This window comes from Pungitius pungitius, chromosome 1, assembly GCF_949316345.1.
Source record: "Pungitius pungitius chromosome 1, fPunPun2.1, whole genome shotgun sequence".
In the NCBI taxonomy this organism is placed as follows: domain Eukaryota; kingdom Metazoa; phylum Chordata; class Actinopteri; order Perciformes; family Gasterosteidae; genus Pungitius; species Pungitius pungitius.
In genome coordinates, this window is record NC_084900.1 from 17,206,288 (window position 1) to 17,226,221 (window position 19,934).

Sequence of the window (19,934 nt, forward strand, 5' to 3'; positions counted from 1 at the left end):
AAATAACAATTTATTAAAAACACACAATGATACAATCCCCTATTTCACAATGCAAATACAACTTAATGTGTGATGTCACAGGAAAGAATAATATATAGCTTATTTTAGTTGATATCACATTCATCAACACTGAGAAGGGTAACATTAATAGTAACAATCAGATAAGACATTCTGTCACATTACACATTTAATAAAGTGCATGACAAATTAGGCATGTTTACAAAATCATATTGTTGTCATTAAGGCTATAACCTAATGAAACTCATCCAAGTAGCCTGCTTTTTAATTATGGAATTCGCTGCAAACGCTTCACATCATACATTTTTGGCGAGGGGCCAAAGTTTCACAACAAAAGAAGCCAAAGACAGAAAACTGCAATAAACAAAGATAACTAGGATCATATATAGATGCGTCCCGACTCACAATCCCTGCGGCACATAGAAACGGCTTGAGGCATGAATACACCATTTCAACCCTAACCCATAGTATATTTAATCATTTACTTTGAGTTGCGTTTAAGCATCATGCTAACTTAGTAATAGCAATATGCCTTTGCTGGCCAGCTAGTGTTCACCATGTTCCCCGTGTTTAGCGAAACAACATTTGCTAATTATCAATAGACTTAAAATAAAAGATAGGCTAATGGGAATGTCGATAGTTATTGAACCAGTATTGAAAAAATGTAAAGGGCAGAATAGTGGAGGGAGTGTACGTTCCAGCCAGAAGGCTTCCACCCACTCCAAGCGAGATCAGGAGACACACCTGGACCTCATCACTTACCGCACCGCACTCACACCCATCTCTGCTTCATCTCCCAGGCCCGCTCGCTCATCCAGTCCTTAGTTCTGCTCGCCGCCGAGCGTTCTGCCCCGAGCACCAAACAGAGCCTAGCCACTTTGGTCTGGTTCCTCTCGAGGTAGTCCTGGGTGTCTCTCTGCAGCTGGTCCATGGCCCGCGGCCTGCTCTCATCCAGGGACACCAGTGCGCTCAACGTGGGGTTGAAGCGGAAGTACACGTCCGGGGCCAGCAGATCGTCCAAGAGGGTGTGCACCCCTTCAGTGTCGGTAGCACTGCTGATCAAGTTGCTGATTTTGGCCCTCAGGCTGGTGGAGGTGGCAGGTCCCCTCTTGGCGTTGTCATAGCGACCGGTGCCGAGAGACAGCACGCATTGGAAAGGCTGGTTGGGCCACAACAGACGGCTCTCGTGTACAGCCAAGGCACAGGGATTGTTCAAGATGATTCCTCCGTCCTTCAAAGAGACAGAAATTCATCAAAAAATGTAAAGGAAAAGTATTGTGTTCCTCTCTAAATTATATACAAACCATGTGTAAAACTCACCCTTTCAACAATCCAGATAAAAGTGGATTAAAGCTTGAAATAGATGATAGAATTCAACAGCTTTATGATACTACATACAGTTGATTAGGCCTGCATTATAAAGTGTGTTTGGCCATATGCAGAGGACGACAATCTGGGTGCAATTTCAGTAATTAGTGGCTATGTTGCATGCACTTATTAATGGTCAACTACTTCTACTAAAAGGAAAGGTATTGATCCTACATGAGTCGTGTTGTTTATGAAGCGACACTGAAGGTGCAGCCCCTCTCCCCAAATCAATTATTTTCTCACAGTCCATTTTCACTCAATTATGAAATGTCTTTAGCAGCAGTTTGTTACCTGGTGAATGTCACTTTGTAAAGGGAACTCCTGGAAGTATCCTGGGGCGGCTGATGATGCTCGCACTGCCTGCCACATTTCACAAAGGGAGCCTCCTGCATAGCGACTCAGAGAGCCTGGTTTGTGGTTGTAGTTGCGGAAGACAAAGGCCTTTGGACTGGTTCCCCAGTTTACCACAGCGCTGACGGCTGAAACCTGAGCAGATACCAACAAAACCCTGCGTGAGATGTTCGCGAAACCTTCAATGCTGAAAATAAAAACGTTGCAGATTATATTCTGTTACGCTGCCACAGTAGAAAACGTCCGTCGATCCGGCATTGTTTTATCATTGCTGTGAACTTGAAAGCCATAAAATCTGCAGGATTCTTACCTTGGGGGTCGACTCATCTCCGGCGGTTTTGATAAGTACCCGATTTCCCAGCTTTTCACTAAACAGGATGAAAATACAAAATTCCTTCAGGCCAGATTATGTTGCCGTATTACTAACTTGTTGATCAATGCAGCACATACACTCTTGTACGTTTAACGCGTCAGAATCCATTCCGTGTATACCGTAGTATTGCCTCCCAGGTCTCTGTGTTATAGTAAGAGTGACTCCAGCCCATCTTCATCGTGCCGACCAGCGGGTTCTGCCGAAACACCTCGGCGCCAAAACGACGGTACATGTCAGCACACTCCTCTAGAGAAAACTGGGCAAGACCCAGCATGAAGGCCAGAACAGCGCCTTTAACGGACACATACCAGGAAGGACAGAAAGATTCAGACTCATACACATTGAGAGGGTTGTTAGGGCATCAATTATGATGTTAACATTAGCTAAGATAATGTCAGTTATTTGGTTTGTTACCCGTGCTCACTCCACAGATGTAGTCAAAGAGCTGATGGATCCTCCTGCCTGTCTGAGCTTCCAGTAGCTTTAATACCTGCAAAGGCACCACACCTCTGCAAAATGCAAAGACAAAATAGTACATATCACGAGTAAGTTCTATACGTGTTTTAAACTGTTGGCAGGATGAAACACGCAATGTGTAGTTTTTTTCCGTAGAGTTACCTTGTGCCACCACCGTCAATTGAGAGCACTCTTATACCAGAACCTTTGACTGGATCCACATAGCCAATTAGAGCCAAGCTTTCCCGTAGCGCGTCCTGAAGTGCCTGGTTGTCTCTGTGGGTCCGACGCTTCCTCAACAATGTGACGGCAGTTCTCTCCTGGAAACAGAAGCTTGCTTGAGAATTCACTGAGGTCAAATCAGATCTGTTCAAATACAAATGTTTTTGCTCCACTTCTGACAGACCTGCCACATTAAAGCTTTGCATGATGGGTAACGGATGAGGTGTTCATTGAGCACCTCCACGCAGGAAGCCAGGGCTTCTGGAGGCAGAGCCTGTGACAGAGCGCCGATCAACCCACGTGTCATGTCCTCTGCGTCCCTCCGACTCAATACCAGCTGAGAACACACAGCCAGAGATCACTAATAAACATTTGTGCTAAACTTTGCATGCATGTGTTTCAGATTCTGTAACGATGCCAGCAATGTTCTGACAAGCCAAAGGGACTGCAGCAAGAGTGAACAATTTCAATACCAATGGTATTACGACCAACAATATATGTTCAGTTCAGTTGATCACTGATTATTTCATACCTCAACCCACCTTTTTAGTCAGTATTGTCTCTGGTGAAGTGACGGCAGGCATCCGAGTCTGAGTGAAGGAGCCCATGTTCAGATAAGCACTCAGCAAGTCAGGGATGGCCCTGGTCGGGTTGTAAAGGCAGTCCATAAAGGTCACGGCCTTAAGTCTCTCTGAGCTAGCAAATCCAGGATCCGGCGCTTTTAAAAAGAGATTTCGATCACTGTCTTCATCCGATCCACTCTGGCCCTTGAAATACTGATTGATGTGGCCGGCCATTTGGGAATAGTTATCTCCAATGTTGGTACTGCAGCTGCTGTGGAAAAGACCTCCTGTTTTATGGATGATATGTTCGTCTTGCTTCATTTGCGACATGGCTCCTCTGGCTTGTGAGGTGTCATTCATTTCCACGGGAATCCGCTCTCTCCTTTTCTGATCTTGTACCACTTCTTTGGCAACATTGGCCCCAAAGTATTTATTGATGTGCATTGCAAAATGTAGGTAGCCCTCCTTCCAGCTGCTGGAGGTGTGGTTAGTTTCCAATTTTGGCTGATCGGCGGCAGATTTGGCTTCAGACAATTCATCTTCTTTAGACTTGATGATGTAAGTGTTTGGTATTTGTCTCTTCTTCAGCCTTCTGGTGTGCCCTCTTGTGGGAGAGATGCTGTTCACACGCTCCTCCTTTTGAACGTCCATGAAGCTGCGAGAGAAGACCGAATTAATGTGACCGGCAACATAACTGTAGCTCTCTCCAAAAGTTGTCGCCAGAGAGCTGATGTGAAATAGTTGCAGTCCACGATTGTCTTGTGTGGAATGAGGGATCCCCGAGCTATTCCGTTTGTCTTTGCTTTTCAAGGTCTGCATTGTATCTTTCTCTGATTCATTCCGCTCTCTGGCTGCGGTCTGGCTTTGGCTGCGCCTCTGTGACCTGCCAAGACTTTCTGTAGTTATGACAACAAGGCCCTCATTTACAATTAGAGAAACATACTTTCTCTTGAAATACATGTTATTGTGTCTGGCCATTCTGTTAAAGGATTGACCGAGAGGCCCTGCCAGTGTGTCAGGGTCGGTGCTGGAGCAGGCGGAAGCAGGACTCAAAAGCAGAGGTTCTCGATCAAAAAGAGTGCTCTTTATTCCAGACAAAACTGATAACGTGCTCCAACAGCGTGGGACATATAGACAATGACACGACACTGGACAACAGGCACACAGGGCTTAAATACACAAGGGAGGTGCAGGTGATTGGACACAGGTGGGATCAATCAGGCAATCACAGGACAAGGCAGGAAGGGAAGTTACCCAGGAACACAAGAGACATGAAAACTACAAAATAACACAGGAAGAGAGACCAAACCGTGACACAGTGATCTTGAAAGGAAACCGTTCGGAGCCTCCTTGAAGATCCCAATCGGAGCGTCAGGTTTTAATGTACTCCTATTGGAGGAAGAGTAAAGACGCACCGCCTGGAGACGATTCGGTTCTTTGGTATAATACCAGAGGAAGTGGTTGTAAGCAGAGCCTGCAGCACTGTGGTTTAAATTGTTAAATAAGCATTTTCTTGTAAATCTGGGCACGTGAAGAGGAGATAGCAGGTAGTATCTGTAGTATCTGCGGGGGTCCAAGCCAAGTGTCGCTTTTGCCGTACAGGGGTACTTTCTGAGAAGGCTCATCAGGTACCTCACTCTGCAGAACGATCTCAATGCCTTGTCCACTGAACTTGAACACCAGTTGGTGCTGATGTAGAGGCCCATGTTTGTCCTGAAGTGGTGAGCAGCAATCAAATTCCAAATGTCACTCTTGAGCTTGCATCAATTTCTTTGCCCCGAAGCAGTATTTTCAATAGGAATCTGGGGAATTGGAGGCAGCTCTGTGAGACACAGTGATACTAAACGCTAATTTTAGCGTGCTAACAATGTCAGAATGACAATGCTGTTTGTTAATGTTTAGCCGGATGATGTTTAGAAATGTTAGGAATCTTTGTTCAGTGCGAAAGCATGTTGACACGCCCTAATTATGTGAAGCATAAAGTAGAGAACAGTTGAAACTGATGGTAATGGAACCAGGTGTTTTGTCATAAACTAAACTCATTCAAATTCATCCTCGGGGAACGAGAGCCTGTACCCCATTTCATGGAAGTTCATCCTGTAGTTGTAGAGAGATTTAATAACAATAAAGAATGACATCGGACTGGTGGCTTTAGGGGAAAGTCAAGGGATCACTTTAGTCGTGTTGATATCAAACTGTATACTGTATGTATAAAAACCTCCATCCAATCATTCATCCGGAACATACAATAGATACAATTTGAAGAGGAAAAAGCACATTGCAATTGTTAGCAGAGTGTGTACAAACATTATACTTCACCATAACATTGCACGTTCAACCTTTCCAGAATTTTAGACCAAATATTTTGTTGTGCATAACTTGTTAATAACTCCTAATCGCAATGTTAGATGGGAATTTGAGACCCCAGAGAGCTGTAGGGACAATGTGTTCTTCAACAATTGTTCCATGTAAAGTAAAATGCATTCATGAAAACTTTGTAGTGACTTTGTTATAAAGATCTACAAGAGTTGTTTCCCACTTGTGTGGGGGAAGGTCATGAACCAACATTAATAACAGCTACTTTAACCTTGACAGAAAATGTGAGATAAAAACATTCACTAAGGATTTACCTCGATCACATACCTACTACTCTGTCTTTACAATTCCTCTTCAAAGTTTCTTTATTTCAAAATCCAGTACAGCACTTGGATAGGACCACTGTTTCTTCAGCGTTTTGATTCCTAATTCAACCTTTCTCTGATGAAGTACTTAATAGCTATTGGTTGAGCTGGTACAGGGGCGAACAGGCATAAGCCAATGTTGACCAGTTGGGCTTTAAGTCATGTGTGGTTACTGCCTGACTGGAAGCTAAAATTAGAGGGGGTGGGGGTGGTGGGGGGCTTTTCAAGGGTCTCTGTAAGCTGAAGTTAGCTGCTGATTTCATCATAGATCCACACAAACACGCCGTAGGCTAAAACAAACCGCCTTTCCTAGAAACCGTGCAGGCGTCACAACATGTGATACAAAACAAGAATGTAACGCTGTCAAGATAAGAAGGGTGGAAAGGAATTTTACAAAACTTTCAAATTAAAATCATTTTATGTCAAGTTTCTGTCTCATGAATGTTACCCTACTTCTATTTGTTCAAAGGAAGCTTTATTAAATGAACAGGTCTGGTAGATTACAAGGACACACAGCACGGCACAAGTGGGACGATCTCACTCAAGGCTGATTTATTTTAGGCTTATGACATCTAGTGGCAGTTTACTAAGTTTGCTTTTCCATCTGCTTTTCAATGAACCTCAATGCTGTGCAACAGGATACAAGCCCAAACATGTTTGGTTTGTTTTTTTGCATAAACTTACTATTAAAAGAACACATACTCGCCATTGACATCACTTTACATTTTTGGAAAGAAATGTGTTCGTACACATTGATTAAGGCTGACGATATTTCCCCTCAGGTTAGAATAACCTTTTAAACCTTTATTAAGAGGTTCACAGTAAACTGAGAGTTAAATGAACAATGTGGATTTATCAAGTTCTTGTTGACAATCAATTCACTTAAAACACATTACACAATGGTTTAAGGTCAACTTGGTTCGAAGGGCCCACGCAACACTGAACAGAATAAGTGTTTCAAAACATGGATGGAAGGATATTATACATTTTTTTCGGTTTTCCTCAGTGCGTTTTCTTTTGGCAGCGTCCTTTGGCACACTCTTCACCGCGCCCGGTCCACTTTAAGCGATTCCTGGCAAAGACAGCGTACGACTTGTCCATCAGTGGTCTCACAGGTGACCACATCATGAGTCGACCCAGCCAGCCGAGGCCAACTGCACTGTACATGACTGCAAAGGCAGGAATCCCACGATGAACCTGCCAATAAACCTCACGTTACATAATGCTACATAATGATGAAAACACTTGTAGATTAATCTTCCAAAAATGTCAAGTGTAGCGACAGTAGAGCCCGGGGGAGTTTACCTCGTCTTTCTCATCAATCACGTGCATTTCCTCCATGGCCATCTCATAGCTGACATCCTTGTTTTTCTCCAAGTCATAGCCCGACAGAGAAATGTCAACAAAGTCCACTTTACCGGGGCGGTTCCTCTGCAGAAACTGGAGGAATCGGATTTCTGTCACACATATGGGACAGAGCCCATCATAGAGCACCTGAAACGGAGCAGGGCACATAGGTAGAAATGATTTGAAGCAGGTGTGTTTTAGACAGGGTAAAATTACCATATTCCTAGATAACCAATGCTTTAGTGGGGACGGTAAAAGAAATACCATGTAAACTGTACACCTGCAAGGCTGAAAAAATTATAAACGTTGAGAACGTTGTTATATTAGATATTAAACACTAATCCCCTGCCTTTTTGTTTTTTGAATAACACATCGTGGTTTCATGGGGATTCAGAAAAGAAAAGAAAAGAAAAGTTCTAGAGAAACATAACCCAATAAGGTCAAAAATCAGTTGAATAGTCATTTATGGCATCATTTGTATGGCATTGTGTAATCTGAAGTTGCATATCGCGAGCTGCATAGCTTTGCATTATTAAATACTATAAAATATTTTCCGACGAACGTCACCTGATCTCTAAGGTCAGGTTGAGGCTCACGACCCCTAACGCAGCCCACGAGATATTTTCCGTCTCCACACTTGCAGCGGAGCAGCGCGGGACAGGACACGCGGCAGCTCGGTGCCACACACCCCGGGGTCAAGAATCGCAGACTTTAAGGTGACATGCTTCAGATTCTGACTTGGTGTTTGTTAGAAGTTACGAGGGGGAAAACTTGTTGTTTTGTCCTCTGGCCTCCGCCGCTGGTCAGCAGTCGACTGCGAGTCGGCGAAGAGCTCGCCGCTCACTTTTCAAGAAACGGGTGCACAAAACGTAAATCCCAATATATCTTAACAAGGAACGTGACTTGCATGCGGTCCTTTTGGATCGTTTACTCGGTGACAGACGCGCCACTCCGTCGGCTTTTTCTGTACAATAAAAATGCCAATACATACTTAAAACGTCTTATCGTTTGCCATCATAACGGCAGAGTGGTTGTCTTTCTTTAGCAAGCATCTTTGACCGGACGTCGTACGAATTTACAGCCGCGGACCTTGCACGTTAACTAAATGCCAAACGTCGCGTTATTTGGGGGGGGGGGCACACAAAATAAAATACTTTGAGGAAGTTTGTTTCTAATGCACGCGTATCCACAGTCGCACAACTTGACGCACGCAGACGTTTTACCTTCACGCCCGCGTGCTTCGGGCCGCAGGTCCGGTGCCGCTGATGCGTGCGCAGGAGATGTGTCTCCTCTCCGGCCGCCCTTGAGTTCAACGCGTACCTTACGCAAGCGACCGAGCCCACTCTCATTCGGGACAACATCTACGCGGAGTCGCCGATCAAGCGGGCGACCAAACTCGCGTGCACGGCCGCTCACTTCAGTGACTTCGTGATCGTGAGGGTGCGCCAGGTAGCGCAACTGTGCCCGAGTTACGCAAGCGGTTGAGTGACACAAACAGAGGTCGCTGCTGTAAAAAGCCGACGCCCGATTGACAGCCTTTAAAAAAAACTACCTCGCGTCCTCAAATTCGCTCATTTAGTAAAAAGGAGAGTTAAATGAATGGAAAAAGTGTGGCTGTGAATTGTTGGCAGCAGCTGACCGGGAGACAGTGACGTAAGGGGGCGTGGTGACTTTTTACATTTTACATTTACATTTTACGAGAGGTCCCACTCTGTTGCTTCTTTAACGAGCCAAATCTTAGTGGAATAAAAGTGAACACTAGTTGTTAAAGGCGACCCATTTCTCACAGAGGTTATCTTTTATTGGTCTTTAGAAGATAACGTTGGATTAGATCAATCGAATGCAATTTTAGCGGTTAAGTGTCATTTGAGAATTCATCAATTTTCTTAAGATACATATTTTTGTGTAGAATTTCCTAGTTAATTGGGTTTCTCATTTCTATCTAAACCAAATCGATATGTACTGCAATGTCTTTAATTAACCTCATTATTTTTACTACAATAGAATACTTTCTTTTGTTTTGTTGGTAGTAAACAACCTCAAGAGGCCAAGGCGGAACATCTGTGGCTTAGATTTCAGCCACTAATGCTTTTGTAGAATGCTAACAAAATAAATGTGGTCCCGGGAGGGTTGTTGCTCTATGTGGTCACTAGTATGTGGAATGCGAGCAACACGTGATGAGATCAAAGGCCTTAAAGCAGGGTCTTCCTGTTGCGAGGCAGCCGCAGCACCTTACAACAACAGGCTCGGGGAGGGGTGACCTCTTGAGAGTAAGGCGTGTTAACGTTACCGCAGCTTTTGAAAATGTGCTTTTTTTATTCTTTCTTCTTACTCTGCTCACTTCTTTTAACTGTTCTTCCTTCCAGCCGGTGCGTCGAACATGCCCCCCGCAGCTGCCACCAAACTAGGCCACACGCCACCAGATGGAGGCTGGGGCTGGGCTGTTGTCTTTGGCGCTTTCATCTCCATAGGATTCTCCTACGCCTTCCCCAAGTCCCTCACCATCTACTTTAAGGAGATTCAGGAATACTTTTCTGTCTCCTACAGCGAGATTGCCTGGCTGTCCTCCGTCATGCTCGCTTCCATGTACGCGGGGGGTCAGTGGCAATCATACCTTCCTGTTTCTTTCCTTCTATTCAGAAATTCATGTTTTGTACACGTTTTTTCATGTTTCCCATCCACATTTGAAACATGTAAGAAAAAAGTTATTGCATCATTCCCCTTGTTTAACCACATAAGAAAATCCACCCCAGGTGCTCGAATCTTCCAGTGGAAAAAATGGTTTAGAGAAAAATGAGATTTTTCTTTTCTCTGTGCAGGACCTGTGAGCAGCATACTGGTGAACCGCTTTGGCAGCAGACCTGTGGTCATGGTCGGTGGGCTCATGGTTAGCGCAGGCATGGTGCTTGCTTCTTTTGGCAGGACTATCATGCATCTGTATCTTTGCGTTGGAGTTATTGGGGGTAAATTCAATTTTTTTTCTACCATCATATGTGCGATTTTCACGTATTTTAATGTGCCTGAGCTTAAGTTTGCTGCTGTTCTCTGTAAGGTTTGCTGACAAAGGGAGGATGTAGGATTTGTTTTTTAACACTGTAGGGGGTTAACTTTCACCTTCTCTATAAGTCTCCATTAGAACATTCAACAACTTTTTAAAATATCTTATTAAATCAGATGATAACACTTGCATGTGCACCACAATGCCTGATCAGACTAACACCACCAGTTGAACAAAGGCTTTGAACCTACATCTTGTCTAGGCGCTCCCCCTACTGTGAGCAGCATACTATGTGATGGGGCTCAGTGGGCTCTGGCCTAGTGCTGGCCTACCGCGATCTATACCTTTGCCTTAGAGTTATTTTACGTTTGAATTTTTTCTGCTGTTCTTTGTAATGTTTGTTTAATATTGCCTCATTGTGACCACCTGACAAAGGGAGGATGCCGAAGCTTTTAGACAATCAGTCTGTCACGTTGTCTAACGCTGTGGGGGTTAACTTCCGCCTCCTGTGTATATTTTGTTATTAGAACAATTGTGTTAAGAGACCTTTTTTGATTTTTCTTATCATGACTTACTAAATCAGATGATTTAGAAAATCCCCACATGCCAGAACACAAGATTATACTAATGCTACCAAGTATACAAATACTTTAATCTTAAACTTGTCTGGATGCTTCACCTACTGTGGCACACAAAATAAATTGCATGAATTAAAAGGTTTTGAAACTTTTAGATATTCAATTAAACGTGATGTGAAAAATGGCAAATAGGCCTCAAACATACAATTACTTCAATTTGGATTCATCTGATAACTTTTTTGATTTATTAATTCAATTTTTTCATGGTAGCGGTGTAGTTTTATTAGTTCATTTTGAAACAAAATCAGAGTTAACCCCTTATCGACGTGTGACACTGAATATCAACGTTTGAATAAACTTAATGTTTCTAATCATTAATCATTAAATCTTTCTAATTTTGTTTTATTATAGAAATGTCATCCCCACACGTATTGCGTTGATTGATTTATTCCCGGTGAAACAATGAGCCATTGGATTATCTCAACAGGGTTCGGACTCGCCCTCAACCTGCAGCCGGCGCTGACAATCATTGGAACCTACTTTCAGGTCAAGAGGCCGATGGCGAACGGGCTCGCCATGGCGGGAAGTCCAGTTATTCTGTTCACTCTGGCTCCTCTCAACCAGTTTCTCTTTGATTCTTTCGGCTGGAGAGGGAGCTTCCTCATCCTGGGCGCCATTGTTTTGAACTGCTGTGTAGCCGGCGCATTGATGAGGCCCGTCAATCGAAATACCAAAGCGAAACCGGGGGCCGAACCGGGGCGCAACAGGCCACCGGCCGAGGAAGCCGCCACCCCGGAGGCCGACCTGCTGACCGGAGAACACCGGGGGGGCGGCGGGAGTCCCGGGTGTTTGAAGAAGCTCATTGACGTCTCGCTTTTCAAACACCGGGGCTTCCTCATCTACCTCGTCGGTAACGTGGTCATGTTTTTTGGGTTCTTCGCGCCGGTGGTCTTCATGGCTCCGTACGCAAAGCATCAAGGGATTGATGAATATTCAGCAGCTTTCCTGCTCTCTATCTTCGCCCTGGTGGACATGTTCACGCGGCCGGCGACTGGCTTCATCGGCAACAGCAAGTGGATCCGCCCACGGATCCAATACTTTTTCAGTTTTGCGGTTTCGTTCAATGGTGTGTGCCACCTTTTGTGCCCACTGCTACCCGGATATGCCGGTCTGGTTGTGTACGCGGTCATCTTTGGTCTGGCGTTTGGCATGGTGTGTGCGTTGCTTTTCGAAGTTCTGATGGATCTTGTCGGAGCTCACCGCTTCTCCAGTGCAGTTGGACTGGTCACCATCATCGAGTGTGCGCCGGTGCTTCTTGGGCCTCCGATTTCAGGTTTGTGTACTTCTGAGACAACACTTTTTTCAGATTCAAAGTACATGAATCCAAAAAGTTTATAACTTTATAATAAAAGTGTTTATCTCCTCTTTCAGGAGCGCTGGTTGATATCTACGGGGAATACAAATCCATGTACTATGCGTGCGGAGTGTTCATGCTGGTGCCGGGCATATTTTTCTTCATCATGCATTTCTTCAACTACAAGAGGCTGGACGAAGAGAAGAAGCAAAGCGTGGCTGTGGACATGAGGACTTGTGAGGAGCAACTAAAACCTCAAATGAGCCAGGATGGTGGTAGGGCACATGAAGCAGACGTGTGAACACGTTGAGTATGATTTTTTTTTTTTAATGCTGGATGGACAGATGGACACGTGCACGTTTTAATGAAATTAAATGAAATTTGTTTGTTTAGCCCCAAATCACAAATTTTCCTCAGAGGGCTTTAACAATCTGACCAAAAACCTCCTCTGTCACGGGACCCTCCCTTCGGGACAGGTAAAACTCCTCCAAATAACAAACTTATACGGGGGAGAAAAGAAGAAAAAACATCCTCTTTGAGGACGGCCAGAAGGGCAATAGATGTCATGTGTATGGAACAAACAATGATTTAAACAGTCAATGTATATGACACAAATGATGTATATAATGAGAGTATTAATCGGACTAACGATGAAATAACTACCACTAACATAACAGCAGCAGTATTGGAAGCAATAGAATAAATCAAATTTATTATTAGTAGCAGTAATAATATAAATGTGATTAACAGTTATTCTTGGTATTTTATCCGTTATTGTTGCATTTTGTGCCATCTGTACTGCTACTCTTCTTTCATAAATCATCCAGAGATGCTGCAGTATTCAATGCATGTATCATTTATTGTAATGACTTGTTCTCTTTGTATCCCCGAGGGACTGATTTAATAAAAAATAAAAAAACTAGATAAATAAAATAACACACTGGGCCACACTCCTTCCTGTTTACTTGCATCTTCTCACCACCAGGTGGCACTGGACTCTGCCGTGTGATATCTCGAAATGCAACATCTCTCCTGTTAAACAAAGGCATCTTCATTGTTGGTTTGGTTCTTTACAGCATTGATTTCCACACTCTGAGTGGCGACCCCACCAAGGGCTGGCAAATATGAATGTGTCGCTAGGGGCAAAACAATTAGAATATATGAAAATTCAATTTCTTTCTACACACATCTTAAAATACCTTTCCTGCAATCCCTTCCTCCGCTCGATAGGTTTACCTCCCACCCATAAAGATTTCATTATTCACTCTCCAAATTTCATTCTCCAGTTGAATACATCTGCTAGGCCATGGGGATCTACAAGTTGTTTCACTGTGCCGTCATTTAACTACAGGAATGGAAACCATTAAATGACTTTGTAGTTCCATGTGGATTTTAACTTGCCCTCTGTGACATTAAAGGTTTTGTGCAAACAACCCCCTCACATCAAGGAATATTTCGGTATTTCACAGTGCTGATTACAGTTGTTTCTCATCTGGTACATATTTTATCTCATCTATTGTCAAGAACCCCTTTTAATACATGATTGTGGTTTAATGCCTTAACCAACCGACCACAGACAACACATCTCGCGGACAAAATGTGCGTAAAGGCATTATATTCTAACATACCGCCTTAGTCCATTAGAGCCTCTTAGTTCCACACCTTGAGCACCTAAAGCACTAAGATACACAATGGAACCATTGAAAGGAAATGAGCGATGCCGCTAAGAGATGCTGAAATGATCCGTTGTCATGTCCCTGTAAGGCGCATATTGATTTCCTTTTTCAGATGGATGAAAATTGTTTCAGTGAGGAAATCAACATATGTATTTATAATCTGAGTTAACTTTATCTGAAAATCAAACCGTTGTCTTATCTTTGGATCCTGGCACAACTGCAATCAAGCCAAATGTATTGGACTACTGTTTACCCAAAGAGGATATATTGGTCCAGTGCTGCCACAAAACTGTCTTGAGTTCAACATTGTTCTGAAGCACATCCATAATATTATTATTCATTGCAATTCAGGGGGGACGCAGAGATCAGTCAATGTATTGAGTGGTTTGGAAATTAACAATTAAATGTGTACTTAAGTACAGATACAGCTACTTTGTAAATGAGTAAAGCACATAAATAGATGTACATATTGCGTATTACATTAAAAACTCCAAAGATACATATTTTAGAGAGAAAAACAACAGGTGACATAAACAGTCATAACCAAAACCAAAAACGATGAGTGGACACAGAATTGAAATCTTCAATTAGTGGCAGTTCCCATAAACTCTGTATCATCTCCTTACCGAACAGCTTGAGCATAATCTCTGTGATGAACTGTGACTGATGTCACTAAATCTGACTTTAATTGGGACCAAGAAGATTAAATCCAGGCGGCTCTGCCTCCGATCCCCGTGATGACAGCTCCCATGCCGAGACGTTAATGTTTTAACCGCGCTGCCGGTTTGAGCAGTTCAGCGCAAAGTTGGGTTGTCTGTAAAGACGGGAGTGATACTGTCATTGTAATCCAGCATGTTGGTTAATAATCTCTGCTAATCTGCTTTACCCACGGCAGCAGAACTAATCTGTCTCCACTGTGTTAGCACTCGGAGGCGAAGGCCACGTCATGAAAAAAATACCAGAGACTTAAGAGTTTATTCATCAGCCCCCGTGGACGCAGCTATTAACGACACGCCGCCGATCCTTAATAAACGCTCATAGCCTGCGGCGGCGTACACGGATACACGGGGCACGTGGACAGAGGAGCGATCACCGCGTCAGTCTTCCCAAGGAGCTCTCAAGGACTCAATCACACCTTGCAGAGACTAGAGACACCAGGTCCTGCAGTGCGCCCGCTCTAACCGACTGTCGCCCCTGATGATACGCGAGATTTACTGAGATCATTCGGAGAAAAACAAGGCACAGAGTGCCTCACTCTCAAAATCAATCATCTTAGCTAACAGCTAGCGTACCATTGATCATGGTCGCCTTGGTATTCACTTCACGCGGTTGGTGTCTCCAATCTGCGGAAGGAAGCCTGAATCGGATCAGAGATTTCTGTTTTAGCACCCCAGATAGTTGATTATGCTTGATTAATGTTCTTGAAAGTAAATGTGTAAATAAAAGCTTTGTTTGACACTGGTGGTTACTAACTAGTGGTTACTGGCATATACGCCAGTCACTGTTCAAGTTTCGAAGTTTCTAATTTGTACTTCAAGTCCATCAATGTTCTGAGGAAATGCACATTCATCTAGCAGCTGTAGTTACGAGTTACTTTTCAAAGCCAGAATGGTTTCATAAGCTGAACTACAATTAAAGACAGATTTTAAAGGAAATTCTTACATTAGAGAAAGTGAAAGTTTTGGTAAATGTTTTATAAACGTGGTGATCATTTGTATGCCTATTAGTTAGCTGATTATTAAAAATTTTATTAATTTCATACTTAACTTCAGCTACAGTTAGCTACAATATTACAATGCTGATTGTACAAAAATGGATCAATGATGTAATATAGAATTCGGAAAGAGGCTGTGCCTGCATAAATAAATAACTACATTATATCAAGTACCACATAATTCACTTGCTCCTGTCTAAACATGTGGATGTCTGCTGTTTGATGCACAGCAGGCTTTGTGCAGGTTTTAAAACAACAATGCTGCGACTTAGAGTTGCAGTGTGCAACATTAACTGAATCCATCGGCCAGATAAAGAATATCATTTCAATACATCTGGTGAATATAAGAATCATTGTGTTTTTGTTCCATTAGAATTAACTGATCGATCTCTTTTCACCTGATGCATTTTTAATTGAACATAAGCCTTATATATTAAAGAAAAAGATCTGAACTAGGGCTGTCAAAATTAACACGTTAATCTATGCTACTAATGTGGCCGAGATTAATGCGACAAAGCATTTTAACACACTTACTTTGTTTCCTTCCGGAAGTAAACCGGAAGTTGACCTCGGAAACTAAGCGGCCGCCAACTGCAGTCGGTCACATGGAAGAAAACAAGATGGCAGCTTAAGATGGAGAGAGCTTTTTGCATTGGAAGTAAAACAGAGTCGCGAAATACAACACAGAATCCTTAAGAGGAATTCCTCCACGTGTCAAACAGAAGGGGGCTGAGTGGCAAACGGACCACTTAAAGGACCGCTATGCTAGCTACTGCTAAGCTAGCTGCTAGGCTAAGCTAGCAGGAAGAGTTGCTAGTTCAACATGTTCTACCCGGTGGAATTACGCCCCCAAGATGATCAAATGTGTGTAGTTTTGTGTTTAAAATAACATTAGCAATTAAACAACAGTGTCTATGCATTCATTAATCGCCATTAATCAAGTTTAATGAAATAAAAAAAAAAAACACTACAGGACTGTATATAAAGATGAAAACCTTCCAAAACAAATCTTAAATATATAATATTGTAATGTTCATGTCTTTACCTGACCAAGACAGGTTGATATTACAAATTGTGCCGTTACTGCTGACAAATTGGACAAAATAGGCCCTTATGAAGACGCCCATTTTTCCAACTCAAACAATAGAGGAACCTAAACCCCTAAACTACTCAGTCATGACAAATGCTTGTAAAAGAAATTGAGTCGCAAAGCAAAGGGACTTAATAAGATTATGTCACCCATAATTACCAATCTGTGAAACACATTTCCCACAACCGAGAACACTACAGCTCCTTTGTCTGCCGTTGAGCCAAAGAATGTGTAAATTATCATCCGAACACACATTTACCCCACTTTTCAGAGCTGACAATGCAGAACCCGTGACCAATATCCTTAATCTGCCACTCAAAATACATTTAGCCTTTGTGAGAACAAACGTGCTCTGAAGAAACACTGGTTTGTGGAGACTCTCTCTGCGGCTTATTAGAACCATTCTTCGTCTTTATCTGGTGAACACAGACAACCGCTAAAGCCTGCACGTCTGGGGACGGTGGTGCTGCTGTATGCATATTACAGGAAGAATATGAGGATGTTCTGCGTATTGTAATCTATCCTTTGAATACCACACCAAATTAGGTTGCAAGATGCTACGCACATTTTTATTGAAGAGCTGAAGGACTGGATGACACAAACTATCCGCAGGCACTGTACTATTTACACATTGTGCACATGCCCAGTCTCTAATGCGATCTGTGGCGTGTGGATGATAAAAAGCAAGTGGCTTGTGTTTTCAGTCCGTCGGGGCAGCACACTCGCGTGACCATTTCGACCTGAGATAACGTAAGATTTCATTTAATTCCTCAGGCTTGATTTGGAAAAAAAAAACAGTATCCAATCTCAGATTGTTCCTAATCCCCCCAATTGCAGACGCCAGAGACATTCAGCATTCAGCGCCGTGTCCTCGGGGATCGAAGCCCGGGCCTCAGCCCTGGGACCGAGAGCATGACAGAGAGAGAGAGACACTAGGCACAGAAAAGGGAGAGGAGCAGAAATAATTATAACAGCAACTCGGGCGTATCGCCTTGTCCTTGCCACGTAATGAAAAGCAGGGATGAAACATGATGGCGCAAATCAACCGTAATCCCTTTATACAGTACCTGATTCACTGATAACATCCGTGTGAATTTCACACCCAGGAACCTTGTGATACTGAGGTTCTGTTACTAAATTGTGTCTTATTCCTGATCCTGGACTGATTGAATGTGTCATTACTCTGAAACCAAGCTGCCGATGAGCAAAATGAGGAAAGCGGCTGTCCTTGGCTGTGTGGGATGCATCGATGATTAGCTTATTTTGAAACCCATGGCGCACTGTGATTTTAGTGGTGCTCGTCGGAGCTGAAAAGGGTCTGAACACACTGGTCTTTGTGACTGCGAATGAGTGCAACAGTAGCTGAAGTGAATCAATGCCATCAGGGGTCCTTTGTGTTTCAAGGACAGCCGCTGCTGAGGCTGAGGCCGACATGACGAAGGTTGTTGACTCTTCGCGGCTGCCTCGCTAAACCCCCCCCCCTTCGAAGGTGTGTGATTAAATTCCCATTCTTCTCTTAAAGAGACGTGAAGCCATTTGTGAACCTATAAACCATATGGACAAGCCAACAAAGTGTCTTTAAAGCAGAGCCTGTAGGTTCTCTTGGAAGAAAATGACAATGCGTTTGTGTGTCGCACATATTACGGATCAGCACACTTTTTCTTTTTCCGATTTAATGTGGTTGAGCAAACGTTTCTAAAAGGAGTTGTCAATAGCTGCACAGGTGGGGAAAAAAGTCATTTAAAATCTAATTTTCCCTTTTTTAAGAGCCCAAAAGTATTTTTTTGTCACTTTTAAAAACACTTTCGAGGACTAGTGAAAACAAAGTACTAAAATACAACCAGTCATACAGGAAAAAGTAAACCGTTTCATTCTCCATGTCCTTCAACCAATAAATCATTGAGTTTGATATAATAGTTTCTGTTAACATGGCCAACCAGGTGCAAGGTGAAGGGCAAAAAAATGATTTCAACAGAAGCTCATCTCAATCGTACAAAACCGGCGTAATGGAAAAACCAAACCATACAAATTCTGCTCTGACGCCCAGTCGCGATTTTTCCAACTTCTCCCTGCCAGTCATAGTTTCTTAAAACAGCAGATGTGTTTTAGAAACAGTTTCGTTCATTATCCAGCTTTCTCCATGAGTTATTTAAAAAAAAATCCTCTTCCCTTTGGCAAATTAATGAAACATATTCCTGCTGTCTTAATTCTAAATAAAGCCTGCAGGTGAGAATGAAAGCAATAACCAAATCAAAATTATTTATTAAGGGTGTTCTTATTAAGGAGAAGATAGTGTTATTAGATTACATTTGCCTGAGAACATCCCTATTGAAAATTTCAATTATTATTATCATTATGAATCTTAACCGTTACTTAAAATTTTCTTGATATTGGAAAGTCTTTACCAGGAAAAATACTTATTTTGTAAGTGAACTGCATTCAGTGGCTTCTCAAATGCATCAGTTCAGGTTTCTGCTTTTATTTACATTACACATATTTATATGAATATATACTTTGAACAGGTTTGTTTCTACCAAAAATGAGTCTGATTATTTCGGTTCCTGTTAGTCAAAATAAATATTTTCGTCAAGTATTTGTTCGTTGTGTAATGAGTGTATAGATTCCATTGAAGCCTAAAGTGAGGATTATAGCCAATCAGCTTTAATGTATTGTAATGTATCCATAAGTTTGTTCAGTGGTGATGGATTGGCTGAGAGTCGGAAATTATAAACAAATTTGGTAAGTCTTTACCCTCCTTTACTGTGGCAGCTCCAGATGCACAGCCACACAAACTGATTGGAATGTTAATCAAATATAATTACACTATCAAATCAAGAAAAATATATAAACGTATCCAATATAGTGTCTATCGAGCAAAAAGAAGCAAACTACCTATATATAAAACTAGTCCAGTGTAATCTATTCATAATAGGACATATGAGAAAACATGTTGAAAGCTGTAAACGACCTAGTTGAATTAAACTGCTTATGTAAAACAAGCAAAAATTATACACAAAAGACCAAAATTAACCTCATCATTGCAAAGTGAAGATTATGATTGCAAGCACAGGCTGCATTATACAATACAGTGTTTCCAAAAGCAGGTCTCTCAGCTGTTTAAATAGGATGATTGCCGCTGGTCTGA

General features: G+C 42.5%; 3 protein-coding genes across 6 annotated transcripts; 1 reads left to right on the forward strand and 2 right to left on the reverse strand.

Annotated features, from left to right (window-relative positions):
• Nucleotides 1–21: 21 nt before the first annotated feature.
• On the reverse strand, nt 22–6,117 carry LOC119221973 (calcium-independent phospholipase A2-gamma-like). 3 transcript variants are annotated; one of them, XM_062562724.1, is made up of 9 exons: nt 5,995–6,117; nt 3,331–5,153; nt 2,973–3,125; nt 2,729–2,886; nt 2,525–2,619; nt 2,230–2,401; nt 2,048–2,105; nt 1,678–1,872; nt 22–1,249 (listed from the first exon to the last, which is right to left on the reverse strand). In XM_062562724.1, the coding sequence occupies exons 2-9, from the start codon at nt 4,327–4,329 to the stop codon at nt 791–793; spliced, it is 2,289 nt and encodes a 762-aa protein (XP_062418708.1). In that variant the 5' UTR covers nt 4,330–5,153; nt 5,995–6,117; the 3' UTR covers nt 22–790. The 3 variants fall into 3 exon arrangements, with proteins under 3 accessions (XP_062418708.1, XP_062418709.1, XP_062418707.1); XM_062562725.1 differs by having other exon boundaries at nt 5,982–6,083; XM_062562723.1 differs by lacking the exon at nt 5,995–6,117 and having other exon boundaries at nt 3,331–5,450.
• On the reverse strand, nt 5,452–9,016 carry LOC119222056 (uncharacterized). The gene is made up of 3 exons (XM_037478399.2): nt 8,603–9,016; nt 7,338–7,526; nt 5,452–7,229 (listed from the first exon to the last, which is right to left on the reverse strand). The coding sequence occupies exons 1-3, from the start codon at nt 8,738–8,740 to the stop codon at nt 7,035–7,037; spliced, it is 522 nt and encodes a 173-aa protein (XP_037334296.1). The 5' UTR covers nt 8,741–9,016; the 3' UTR covers nt 5,452–7,034.
• On the forward strand, nt 7,959–13,906 carry LOC119221996 (monocarboxylate transporter 2-like). 2 transcript variants are annotated; one of them, XM_037478305.2, is made up of 5 exons: nt 7,959–8,095; nt 9,746–9,976; nt 10,199–10,342; nt 11,443–12,288; nt 12,387–13,904. In XM_037478305.2, exons 2-5 carry the CDS (start codon nt 9,760–9,762, stop codon nt 12,608–12,610), a joined length of 1,431 nt encoding a protein of 476 aa, XP_037334202.1. In that variant the 5' UTR covers nt 7,959–8,095; nt 9,746–9,759; the 3' UTR covers nt 12,611–13,904. The 2 variants fall into 2 exon arrangements, with proteins under 2 accessions (XP_037334202.1, XP_037334203.1); XM_037478306.2 differs by lacking the exon at nt 7,959–8,095 and adding an exon at nt 9,018–9,649 and having other exon boundaries at nt 12,387–13,906.
• The last annotated feature ends 6,028 nt before the right edge of the window (nt 13,907–19,934 follow it).

Excerpts from the sequence above, each read along its gene's own strand:
- LOC119221996 (XM_037478305.2), top strand. The coding sequence starts at position 9,760 with ATGCCCCCCGCAGCTGCCACCAAACTAGGCCACACGCCACCAGATGGA. Across the intron at positions 9,977-10,198 it reads CGCTTCCATGTACGCGGGGG|GACCTGTGAGCAGCATACTG; the intron begins GTCAGTGGCAAT and ends TTCTCTGTGCAG. Across the intron at positions 12,289-12,386 it reads TCTTGGGCCTCCGATTTCAG|GAGCGCTGGTTGATATCTAC; the intron begins GTTTGTGTACTT and ends CTCCTCTTTCAG.
- LOC119221973 (XM_062562724.1), bottom strand. The coding sequence starts at position 4,329 with ATGGCCAGACACAATAACATGTATTTCAAGAGAAAGTATGTTTCTCTA. Across the intron at positions 3,126-3,330 it reads AGACAATACTGACTAAAAAG|CTGGTATTGAGTCGGAGGGA; the intron begins GTGGGTTGAGGT and ends GTGTGTTCTCAG. Across the intron at positions 2,106-2,229 it reads ACCTGGGAGGCAATACTACG|TGAAAAGCTGGGAAATCGGG; the intron begins GTATACACGGAA and ends CATCCTGTTTAG.
- LOC119222056 (XM_037478399.2), bottom strand. The coding sequence starts at position 8,740 with ATGTTGTCCCGAATGAGAGTGGGCTCGGTCGCTTGCGTAAGGTACGCG. Across the intron at positions 7,527-8,602 it reads CGAAGCACGCGGGCGTGAAG|GTGCTCTATGATGGGCTCTG; the intron begins GTAAAACGTCTG and ends GCTCCGTTTCAG. Across the intron at positions 7,230-7,337 it reads TGATTGATGAGAAAGACGAG|GTTCATCGTGGGATTCCTGC; the intron begins GTAAACTCCCCC and ends GTTTATTGGCAG.